Source organism: Monodelphis domestica, chromosome 4, assembly GCF_027887165.1.
Source record: "Monodelphis domestica isolate mMonDom1 chromosome 4, mMonDom1.pri, whole genome shotgun sequence".
NCBI lineage: Eukaryota > Metazoa > Chordata > Mammalia > Didelphimorphia > Didelphidae > Monodelphis > Monodelphis domestica.
This window is the reverse complement of record NC_077230.1, coordinates 6,084,783-6,097,179: the sequence shown is the minus strand read 5'-3', so window position 1 is coordinate 6,097,179 and position 12,397 is coordinate 6,084,783. Positions and strand designations below refer to the sequence as shown.

The window sequence follows — 12,397 nt, the reverse complement described above, 5'->3', positions numbered from 1 at the left end:
GGGGGATGTCAAAGAAGAAATTATAGAAACAAAAGAAAACTTAATCAAAGAAAAACTATATAGAAGATGTTGCTAAAATAATTCCTGATATAAAATTTATGTTTTGAAATGCTTTTATGAATAAAAGAGAGCAATGAGTTGGGCATAAAAGCTTTAAAAAAAAAAGGAATCACAAATACAAACCATCCAACTAAGCTACAAAGTAGAAATTCTGAATGTTAAAGAAATTAATGACACTGAAAACAATAATAAGAAAACACTGAATTTATAAATAATAATTAGCATTTATATAGTGCTTTTAGGTTTGCAAAGTGCTTTATAAATGTTTTCTCTTTGTATTCTCACAATAACTTTGGGAAGTAGGTGCTAAAATAAAACTGGGAGCCATTTAAAAATCAAATTAATTAGTAATGGACTTCTCCATTAGTGGCAATGCATTGATCCTGAAGAACCTGGAGGATTATAGGAGAACAAAACACTATCCACATCCAGAGGAAAAACTGTGGGAGTAAAAACACCAAAGAAAAACAACTGCTTAATGACATGGGTTGAGGGGAATATGGTTGGGGATGTAGACCCTAAAGGAACATCCTAGTGCAAATACCAACAACATGGAAATGGGTTCAGATCAAAGACACATGTAATACCCAGGGGAACTGTGCATCAGTTATGGGAGGGGTGGGGGAAGGGGAGGAAGGAATAGAAAATGATTTTTGTAACCAAGGAATAATGTTTGAAATTGACCAAATTAAAAAAAAAGAATTAAGACCTAAAAAAATAAAATCAAATTAATTAAATGAAATTAACTAATCTAATTAAAAACAAACTGTTCACATCAAAAATGAAAAAGAAATTATAATAATTGAAGATTATTGAAAATTATAATAATTGAACAGAAATATTGTACCTAACTATATGCTAACAAAATCAATAGCTTAGAAGAAATGGATGAATACTCACAGATATATAAATACTTAAATCGACAAAAGAAGAAATACGCTGTTTAAATAACCAAGTATAAAAAAAAAAAGAATTGAATAAGCCATAAAGAAACTCCCTAAGAATAAACTCCAGGACCAAAAGGATGTACAAATGAATTCGATCATTTGAAGAACAAATTCCAATATTTGAAAAACTGTGTTACTGTGTGTAAAAATAAAAACAAGAAGGCATCTTTCCAATGTCCTTCTATAATACAAATATGGCCTTCATACCTAAACTAAAGAGAGACAAGATAGAGAATGAAAACTATTGATCAATATCCCTACCAGCAATGCAAAAGTTTTTAAAGATCATGTAAAATACAAAATACTGGAAAGTTTCTACTCTCTGACCAAGTTAGATTTTGATCAGGAATACAGAACTAGTTCAACATAATGAATATTATAAATATAAATATGTTAAAATATAAATAATAAATAGCATGATTATATTAGTCAATATAGGAAAGGCTTTTGCCAAATTCCGGCACCTGCTTCTATTAAGTAACCTAAAAATGGAGTTAAAAAAGAACCTTTAATATGATGAATCATGAGGCCGAACAGTATCTGTAATGGAAACCATTATAGGCCTTTCCAATAAGATCACTATGAAGCAAAGATGACCAGCATCACCCCTACTATTTAACACGCTGGAAATACGAACTATAGGAATAAGGCCAGAAAAAGAAACTGAATAAGTAAATAGAGGCAAAGAAGAAATGAAACTGTTACTTTTTGCAGATACGATTCATTTAGAAAACTCTGAAGCACTCAACCACAATTAATTGAAACAACAACTTCAGCAAAGTGTGAGATATGGAATAAATCCATATAAGTCATCAGCATTCCTGTGTGACACCAACAAAACCCGTCAGGAAAATCCAGAAAGAGAAAGTCCTTTCACAATAACTACAGATGATAAAATGTTCTTGGGAGGGTCTCCACCAAGATGCGCTTGGGAAATAGAGGAATCCAATTATGAAATACACTTTGCAGACCTAAATAATTGGAGAAATATTAATTGCTTATGGTTAGGCCATGGCAAGAAAGTAAAAACGACAGAACGACCTACGCTCAATGCCATAGCAATTAAACTGCCAAAGACTTATTTTAAAGATCTAAAAAAATCACACGGGATAAAAAAGTCACAAATCCCAAGAGTAACAATGAAGAGGTTGGGAAGGGGGATTATCAGTGTCAGATCCCAAACGACAATACAAAACAGTAATTAGTAAAATGATTAAAACATGGAAAAGTCGATCAGTGGAAAAGAACAGGTACAGAGCCTACAAAGAGAGCAGCTGGACATTTTGTCCCAGAAGTTTAAAAGCCCAAAGGCTCCACACTCTGGGGTAAGAACTGCTTGGCAAAAATTTCTAGGAAAACTGGGAAATGGTGTGGCAGAAATGCCGTTTAGACCAACATCTCACATAGCTTATGACAAACTCCAAATGCGCATGTGACTTAGACATAAAAGGGGACATTAAGTCCAGAGGCACCTCCTATCGGAGAGGCAATAAGTCTCAGATTGAGACATACAGTTTTGCATAAGGCCAATGTGGGAATTTGTTTCTCTGAACTCTGCATGCTATGGGAGTTATATTTTTTGAACCTTGTGGAGCAAGTGGAGCAAGGAGTAATAATAAAATATTTGCAAAAATACGTTTTTTTTATTAAAAAAAAAAAGGAAATCATTGACAGAACAATTTCAGTCGAATAATGAGGTTGGAAGTCATAGTGTAGAGGGCTTAGATTCTTTTTACACAGGGGGCCAGTTCACCGTCCTTCAGACCGCTGGAGGGCCGGACTATAAAAAAACTATGAACAAATCTGTATTCTGCTGTCTGGGATAGAGGAAGCTGAAGCGCTGGCTGGGATGGGCCTGTCCCACCTTGCACAGGCCCATCACCACTACCACTATACCAGGCAGCAGTCTACACAGTGCGGAATCCCTTTCACCAGATCGCCACTCACCCTGCTGACGTCTTCCATTGTGCAGCCACATAATCCTTTGTGTGGCGCCTCGTTCTCCTTCAGCTACTCTCAGAACAAGATGCCACACGAAGGATGACGTCACCGGAAGTAGTGCTGTATGTGAATGATACCACGTACAGCTCCTCTCATTGAGCACCAAGGAAAGAGGGGCCCCTTCCGGAAGTGCGGTGGGGGAAGGATACATGGCTTTGGGGGCCACAAGTGACCTGTGGGCTGTAGTTTGGGGACGCCTGGTTTAGAAGAATGAGAAGATGGCAAGCAGAGGCACCAATTGCAAGGAAAAGAAAGATAGCCAGCAAGTATGTTAGGATTTGCCAATGTGAGGTTGCAAAGTGTTCAGCTTCAAATTTTCCTGAATTTCTCCTTTGCAAATTCAACCTGAGATCTCTTTCCTTGTTATTGGAAGTGGCAAAATGGCAAAATGAGAAACTATCTGTAAACCTTACAGACTCGATTCTGATCAGGAATATAAGCAAGAAACTGAATGATGTAAAGAAATTATGATACTGATTCAGTAGAAAAAAGTCCACTTCTGTGATTTGCCAGGCTCAGTGGAGATTAATAAGAGAGAGGGAGAATTAAAGAAATGAATTAAGAGATCACTTACATTTAAACAGGACAGACTTTGAATTCAATTAAATAGCAATAAGAGGTATATAAAGATATTCTTTAAAGTAGAAAAATGTAAATGTATCTCAAATTTAGATTCCCGAACAGAAGGAATGTTGAACAAGTGATTTTTCAAACAAATGGGGCCCATACCAAGTCTGCATCTTTCCCAAACATCAGAATTTCCAGGATGGGCCCAAAATAAAAGCCTAATATTGCAGGAAATTTTATTAATCATTGAGAAAAGAAGAGAACAGGAAGATTGTGGTTGTTGTTTTCAGTCAGGTTTGACTCTTTGTAACTGCATTTGGGGTTTTCTTGGCAAAGATACTTGAGTGGTTTGACATTTCACACTCCAGCTCATTATACAGAAGAGGAAACTGAGGCAAACAGAATCCTACAATTAGTAAGTATCTGGAGCAGATTTGAACTCAGAAAGACGAGTCTTCCTGACTTCAGGCTTGGCACGATGTCCACTTTAACACCTCGCTGCCTAGAAGGATTAACGAGCCTATGTGACTGCGAGCTCCACTTAGACAATTACTTGTTTCTTCTTCAGGAAGCTGGAGTTAGTTTTGAGATTTCTCATGATTTCTAAGCTGTATTTCACAGGTTAAAAAATATTCTTGTAGATGTGGGAAAGGAATTAGAATCACAAATTGGATTTGATTAGTTAATTGGAAAAATATTACTCAAGCATCGTTGAACTGTGCTCTGAATGGTAACTCCTGACACTACATCTTTGTAGCTATGAGAGCAAAAGGTGTAACTGCTCTATATTGATTTCTGAAGGTAATTTGTATAAATGACCCAAACTGATAGAAGATTTGGAGACGCATTTGACTGGATTAATGTCATTTGACGAGCAATACATTTTGATTTGTATTTCCTCAATGGGATTCTATTAGTTCTGTTTGTAGTTTATTGCTTTGTGGTTCTAGGAACTAATTTTGTAAAATACTACGGATTTAAGGACAGCTATCTAGAGCGTGCTGCATTTGCATTATTAGGAGGCTCATTTCTCTCTGGATTTGTGTACGGATTTTACAGCTCTGAGCTCTGAATTTGTCTGGAAGGTAGAGCGCCCTCCTGGTAAAAACAATCCGGAGAATTTAAATGGAGAGAATCTGGATTGTCAAAAGGACCTCGATGCTTTGGGAAGTCTCTATGCCTGTGGGAAGGAAGCCTCGTGAATTTGCCAGATCCTCTTGATTAGATCCAAGATGTCATCAGCTCCGTAAAAGAAGAATCTATGGAAAGTGTACACAAATTCCACGAGAGGACTGGAGAAAAAGAAGACATTGGATCTAGAAGAATAGGGGCCTCTCCCAACACTCACGGACAAAGGGGAGGATGCCATAAACATGGGCTTCTAGCATACAAACGATTTATATGGTGACTTGTCTGACTCTCAATGATATGTCAAAACTCACTGTATAAATTGAAACTCACTTCGTCTATGTCAGCTCTACATCTTTTCAGGCAACTTTGGACCAACAGACTGAAGTTGAACGTTTTCCCTTTTGTCCTAGGAATTGACACGAAGTGCATCCCACAAGCGAGCTAGCTAGGACAGAGCCTTTCGGGGCTGAGCGCACTTTCTATATAAATCCCGCCATCATTTTCTGAGTTTCCAATTCTTGATTTCTTTGCATCATAAAACACTGAACCATTTTGGAAAGCCCTTGTGTAATCTTAGTAAGGGCTAAGTCGAATGCTTTCATGACTTGTTGTGTTTTATTGACTGATGCTGAGAAATAGTTGTCCCTTGGTCTTTCGCTCAAAGCAATGGGATTTCTCACGCCAGGAGGAAAGCTTGAGTATCTGATTCACACTGAGTTCTGATCCAGTATATCCCTGAACAATTGCTAAGCCATTAAGCAGTCTACCAATGGAGGGAAAATGCCAAGAGGTGTTCCAAGGGAAGGCCACTTCAAATGTTAATGGTGGCTACAGAGGGGCGGGAAGGCTGAAAGGACGAGTTTAGGCTCCTTTCTGAGTGGGAGAGTTTCCCACGGGGTAGCTCATGAGCCTGTCCTATGGATAAAGAAAATATTAAAAGGGCTTGAGATAGTCTCTATTGTGTTAATAACTAAAACTTCTGTTCCATTGTGCCCATGAAGACAATGACAAAAGGCCATAAAAACACAGTGATCTTAAAATGATGTATTTATGTTTATAAGTAATAGGGGACAAGTCTGAAAAATAAGGTGGCATTAGGTACTGTACCTCGTTTAGGAGAACTCTTTGAATATTCTCTGATGGATTTCATACAAATGCTTAAAGCTGAGGGCTTTATGTTTCAGGAATTGTCTGCATATTCTCAAGTTGGATCGAGACTTTTACATGAAAAAATATTCTAGTAGTTGTAAAGAAACTTTTAAATTATTGTTTTTCTCTATAGGGAACTTTCTTTTGGATAATATCACACGATAGAAAAAGACTCGTGTTTATGGTCAATCCTCCAGGGTCTTTTTAACAGTTCTTACTCTAAACCTATAAAATGTCTCATCTGCAAGACTTAACAAAGTAGAAAGAATACATGTTAGCGTTGATGTTCTTCCAGTAGCCTTTAGGATAATAAGGTTAATGTCACAAAGCTTTCACTATGTGAAATTAGGGCTTGTTAGATCCTACTAAACAACACTAAATTTTATCTCTAACAAAGCAGCATTATCTAAAGAACCACTCAAAGGTTATTGAATATCTTGGAACTAGGGAAGTAGATCCACTGGAAGAAAAATCCCTGTGAACCTGTCCTAGAGACAAAGTGGAAAGGTCAATGATGCTGTTAACAATTGAGAGGATAGTAGAAAACTCGAAGGTCCTGATTCATGGACACGTCTTTCACGTGCAAGTAGGCCAAGCTGGACAATCTGTGAACGGTGGTCTAGGACTCACTCAGGATTACTGAAGGAAAGTGTTTCCTAGAAGCAGACATAGAATCCAAGATGATGGAAGAAGATGCTTGTTGACTAAATGAATATTGAGATGCATTCCCTAATTTTTTTGTTTTTATCCTGATTATACAGTTATGTTTATAGTCTAAGCTTTTGGGAAAGTTAAGGTCTAGGTGCCAAATTTAAGACAAAAACTAGAAGTTTCCATCCAGGTCCTCTTTGGTCTTTTTTTCTTATAAAATTACTGGTAATAAAGTCTTAGTCTCTGGCTAGGAACCCCCTTGGATCCCACAAAGATACCTCTCTCAAAATTTAAACCCACCATTTCTAAGTCCAGATCTAGCACTTTTAGGTGTGGACATTTTTGCCAAATAGTCACTGTTGTTCAAAACAATAGCTCCAGAAGCTGGGAGAGAAAGGACTGAGTTTTTTTGAATTATTACAACCCCTCTATTTTTGCTAAGAATATTGTTTACGCTGTCTTCTTTATTCTTTCTCAGATTTATCACAGCATAATGTATTGGGTTTTCCTTTTATTTATTTATTTTTGGCTGTTCAGACAACTGCCTTGTATCGGGATTCGGATTTGATGATAAATCTGAGGAAGTAGAAGAAGGGACATTGACAGAGGAGGTAGATAATCCTGTGTATTGTGAGTTTGGGGGAAACTGAGATGAAAGAAACAAACTAGCCAATACAGGAAATTCTAATAGGACCAATCACAGAGGAATGCATTTATCACAGAACGATCTTGACAGTAAGCAATTCCTAGGATCCTGAAGCTTACACCTTTCCATTTCCATTCTACCATGGAATGCCCTTGATTGACTGCTCTTTTAAGTGGGTGTAAAAAGATATAAAGACCCCGGCTGTACCCCAAGAAGCTGAAGCCACACGGAGCCCAAGCTCAGCTCAAAATCCAAGAAGTTTATGTGGATTCAGGGATTACATGATTTAGTACTAGTTGTTTTTCCCGTTGGAATATGCTTACATTATATTATAATATATTTATAATGAATTATTTCCCTTTTGTCTTTGTATGACTAGAGTTTAGCACACTGTCTGGGTTGACTGAAGATAACTGAAGCTTGTCCCTGGGGCTCGTGGTGTAGAGAGAAATAGAAATCAAGCTAGGCAAAAGGAACTTTAGCCCTCTGCCATGGTTTAGAAGTTGGACGATCATCGAGTCTCTGATTAGATAGTTTTCTGTCTTTCCTTGTAAACAAACATTAGAAATGAACCTTTGTGAGTTTAGCAATAGGTGACAAAAGGAAGTAGGAATAGGATAGTAGGATTGGATATCTAGTTCCAATGGCCAGAGAAGGCCCTAAACTGATACTTCTCAGTTTGGTAACAAATTTAGGGTTGGGGATGAGTTTTACTGGCACTAAGGAAGTTTCCAGAACATTGAAAAACAGGAAAACAGTCCAAGTTCATTGCACCCCCCTTAAAAAAATCTCCCCTGCCTCTGGGACATCCAACGCTTTTATCTTGCCCTCTGCTGTCAAAAATTCATGACTCTGGTCCTTCAGTTATAAACTTGTGCTCTTTCTTTTCTTGCCCTCCAAACTTCATCCAATTATCCATTCAAGTGTAGCTGATGTCAGTTCAAAGATGATTTGCTTAAAGTTATTTATAATAAAGTAGAAATAAATCATTGGCTTAAACGCTCCAGTGGTCGTCTTTGTTTTAAAGGAGGAGTCCATGAAGCCAAAATAAATGTCTAATTGGTAGTATAGATGGAGTACCTCTACTTATCCACTTCTCAACATTGCTGCTACTTCTTTTTGTGCAGAAATGATAAAACTCCCAGCATATAAAGCTCCATAATCATTTCCATAACCTGCTCTTAGACATTGTTGAGAAAGATGTTCACGTTTCTCAAAAACTAGATAATCAATTTTAGCAAAAAATGTACATTTGAATTAATATTTTGTTTCTGAAACTCTCAATGTTTAAAATTTAAATGGCATTGATTTAATGAATTTAAATATAATTTACAAAAAGATGCTGAACATAATGAATTGAGTACTTACACTTCGGTATTTCACAATATATTCCAAAATGGGAGCCCCTCCGTCATCTTGCTTCATTATGCTAAGTTTAAAACTCTTTCCATTGCTAGGCTGGCCATGGATTGATGGAGGACTTGGTTCACCTAAACATAAAATACAGCACGTCTGAGACGGTAATCTTAGTGACAACTAATATTAGTTTCTTTTGATAATGCTTTGAATAATTCCCAGAAGTTTTGCTATCTTTTGTTAGGAGAAAGTGAGAATATGGTAGAGGGGCAAGAGGGATGGACCAGGAATTGGCTGACCAGTAGCAGGACCATGTGACCTGGCCCCAATCTTCTGGCCTTTCTGAGCTTCCTTCCGGTTTTTCATTAGGAAAAGAGGACGACGAGCATTTGCCCTGCTGCTCTCACGTTGAGACGAAAAACCTTTGAAAACTGGGAAATGCGCCGCAAATGTAAACTATCAAGATCAGCAAGAATCCTTCCACAACTGCACATCCAATTCTATGTGGAACGATCACGTGGTGAGAGATGGTGCAAACCTTCCTCCTCTGTGTTCTTGGGCAAGCCAGGCTCCTTCCCACTCTAGACCTAAGAGCCCGTGACCATAAGCCGGTTTAGAGCACCTTTATGGAGTGATTTCAGATTTAAAGCCTGCTTTTTATACGTCATCTCATCGGTTCCTCCCCGCAGGCCTGGGATGGAGGTGCTGTTATTGTGTCTGTCTCATAGAGGAGGAAACACTCAGAGCGGATCATTAGAACTCGTAATTACCTGGATTCGTATTTGAAGCCTGAGCCTCTGCATTCAGCATTCGATCCACTACGCCAGCCACGTAAGCACCACAATTACGTATCATAAAAGATAATTTCTAGTAATCAGTTGTCTATTCACAAGACTTCTGACAGAATGAGTGTGGAGAGACGTTGGTACCACTCCATCACTGTTATTCTCTCATAGTGTTTCAACATCTTTCCGGCTTCATTAAAATATTAGCCTCTGATGCTATTTATCACGCTAAGTGGTTGTGAAAATGGCGTTTCCAAAGATATTCCCGACCGTCACTATGGAAGGATTTTGCATTCCCAGGACACGGCCCTGGAAGCAGGATGCCTGGACGCCTCGGCGGATGCCTGCTGCGGGACGTGCTGGGCTGCCCCTCTGGTTTTGTCCAGTCCCTCCAGACTTCTAACGAGATGGAACAGTAGAAGACTTCCAGCCCGGAACGTGCTGTGGGGAGCGGTTCGAGGCCTCTTCAGTCACGGGCAGAGACAAGCCCGGTGAGGTAATACGACGGCCACAAGTCTGAAGGAAACAGACGATCTTGTATCTTACCGACATTGACCGCACTTCCTCCCGATAGGGGTGGTTGACACGTGTAAGCGTCGGGCCATTCTGGTGTTTAAAAAACGGGAAGTGGGAGGCCAATCGAACCTTGGAATGCTTTAGCAGGTTGGAATGTTGGACTCTTGGCTTCCACCTTGGGATGGACATGTGGAGGCTCAGGGAGGAGGCTTTAGAGTCACTCGGGACGGACCAGGCTAGATCCAGGCTTGGTACCAAGTCCTGCTTCCGCAGTCCTTCTGCTGCACAATACAGCCTGCGCCGTGAGGGAGGGGGGATCCGGGGCTCTGAGCAGGGATTTCCCCTCGGCACACCCGGAGACACGAGGGACGGGGACGGGCACGTGACAGGGACAACAAGGCCCTCAAATGTTCAAGCAAGGGCAAAGGCGCGTCTACACTGGCCAGAAGATCTTCAGGCCAGTTTGGTGCAAACGTAGAGCGAAAAGCCTGGCCGCGCCGCTGAAAGCTCCCGACCTTCTCTGGGGCGTCCGCTCTGAGCAGTGCAGAGGTTCCGAAGAGACCCAGTGATCCGAGTCTCCTCCTCCCCTCAGCTCTGGGTATGATACGGTGTCCCCCCAGCCAGGAACAGCCCCGAGGAGATGCTGTGATGGGGGAGGGGCAGCATGGCGCCGCTGTGAGGAGGGAAAGGCCTCGAGGCCTCGCCAGGGCAGGAGGGCGGGTCGCCTCGGCCGGATGTGGGCCTAAGCTGGGCCCCTCCAGCGCCTCGGACCACGGACACTGCATGTCACGGGGGAACGTCTCGTGCTGTCGCTTGGGAGACGCTCCTTAGCAAAGGCCTTGGCCGGCGGCTAGGCGAGGGCGCCCGGGGGCTCACTCTTTGGGGACGGGACGTGTCGTGACAGCTGTCGTGACTGGGCACTTGCAGCGTGCGCTTCTCCCTGCGCTCTCCTGGTTTGGGGGACAGCTGGGGATGTGGGGCCCCCCGTGTCTCAGGGCCGTGTCCCTGGAGCTGAGGGGAGATCTCGGAGGGCTGCTTGCAACAGGCTCCCCCCACCGTCCAAAGACCGGCTCCAGCAGCCCCTTTGCACAGCCGCCCGCTGGTAAGAGCGTCAGACCGCAGTCAGGGTCGCAGTCAGGATCGGCTCTGGGCCGGGTCCTGTGCCTGGCGCTGGGACCCAAAGCAAGGCCTCGGGGAAGGGACCGTCCGAGGATGGAGGGAGCAGCTCGTGCTGGGCAGGACGAAGCCCTTCAGAAGATCAAGCCCAAGGAAAGGGCTGGGGAGCCACGGAAGCCCCAGGAGGCTGCCATGGGGCTGTGGGAGCCACGGAAGCCCCAGGAGGCGTCACGGGCCGTGGGAGCCACGGAAGCCCCAGGAGGCGTCACGGGCCGTGGGAGCCACGGAAGCCCCAGGAGGCGTCACGGGCCGTGGGAGCCACGGAAGCCCCAGGAGGCGTCACGGGCCGTGGGAGCCATGGAAGCCCCAGGAGGCGTCACGGGCCGTGGGAGCCATGGAAGCCCCAGGAGGCGTCACGGGCCGTGGGAGCCATGGAAGCCCCAGGAGGCGTCACGGGCTGTGGGAGCCACGGAAGCCCTAGGAGGTGTCACGGGCCGTGGGAGCCACGGAAGCCCCAGGAGGCGTCACGGGCCGTGGGAGCCACGGAAGCCCCAGGAGGCGTCACGGGCCGTGGGAGCCACGGAAGCCCCAGGAGGCGTCACGGGCCGTGGGAGCCACGGAAGCCCCAGGAGGCGTCACGGGCCGTGGGAGCCATGGAAGCCCCAGGAGGCGTCACGGGCCGTGGGAGCCATGGAAGCCCCAGGAGGCGTCACGGGCCGTGGGAGCCATGGAAGCCCCAGGAGGCGTCACGGGCTGTGGGAGCCACGGAAGCCCTAGGAGGTGTCACGGGCCGTGGGAGCCACGGAAGCCCCAGGAGGCGTCACGGGCCGTGGGAGCCACGGAAGCCCCAGGAGGCGTCACGGGCCGTGGGAGCCACGGAAGCCCCAGGAGGCGTCACGGGCCGTGGGAGCCACGGAAGCCCCAGGAGGCGTCACGGGCCGTGGGAGCCACGGAAGCCCCAGGAGGCGTCACGGGCCGTGGGAGCCACGGAAGCCCCAGGAGGCGTCACGGGCCGTGGGAGCCACGGAAGCCCCAGGAGGCGTCACGGGCCGTGGGAGCCATGGAAGCCCCAGGAGGCTTCCATGGGGCTGTGGGAGCCACAGAAGCCCTAGGAGGTGTCACGGGCTGTGGGAGCCACGGAAGCCCCAGGAGGCGTCACGGGCCGTGGGAGCCACGGAAGCCCCAGGAGGCGTCACGGGCCGTGGGAGCCATGGAAGCCCCAGGAGGCGTCACAGGCTGTGGGAGCCACGGAAGCCCTAGGAGGTGTCACGGGCTGTGGGAGCCACGGAAGCCCCAGGAGGCGTCACGGGCTGTGGGAGCCACGGAAGCCCCAGGAGGTGTCACGGGCTGTGGGAGCCACGGAAGCCCCAGGAGGCGTCACGGGCTGTGGGAGCCACTAATGAGAGGCTCCCGGGGTCTGTACGTGACCCTCTTGCCCTCCGATCAGAACCGGAGCTCCAAGCCAACATGCT

General features: G+C 44.5%; 1 protein-coding gene across 5 annotated transcripts in view; it reads right to left on the bottom strand.

The window, feature by feature from the left end:
• Positions 1–12,397, bottom strand: part of NCAM2 (neural cell adhesion molecule 2) — a 259,192-nt gene that overhangs the window by 63,686 nt on the left and 183,109 nt on the right. For all 5 annotated transcript variants that reach the window (XM_056825986.1, XM_056825982.1, XM_056825983.1 and 2 more), the window contains one exon: positions 8,521–8,642. In XM_056825986.1, the coding sequence (XP_056681964.1) occupies positions 8,521–8,642 (122 nt within the window). The remainder of the gene's footprint in view (positions 1–8,520; positions 8,643–12,397) is intronic.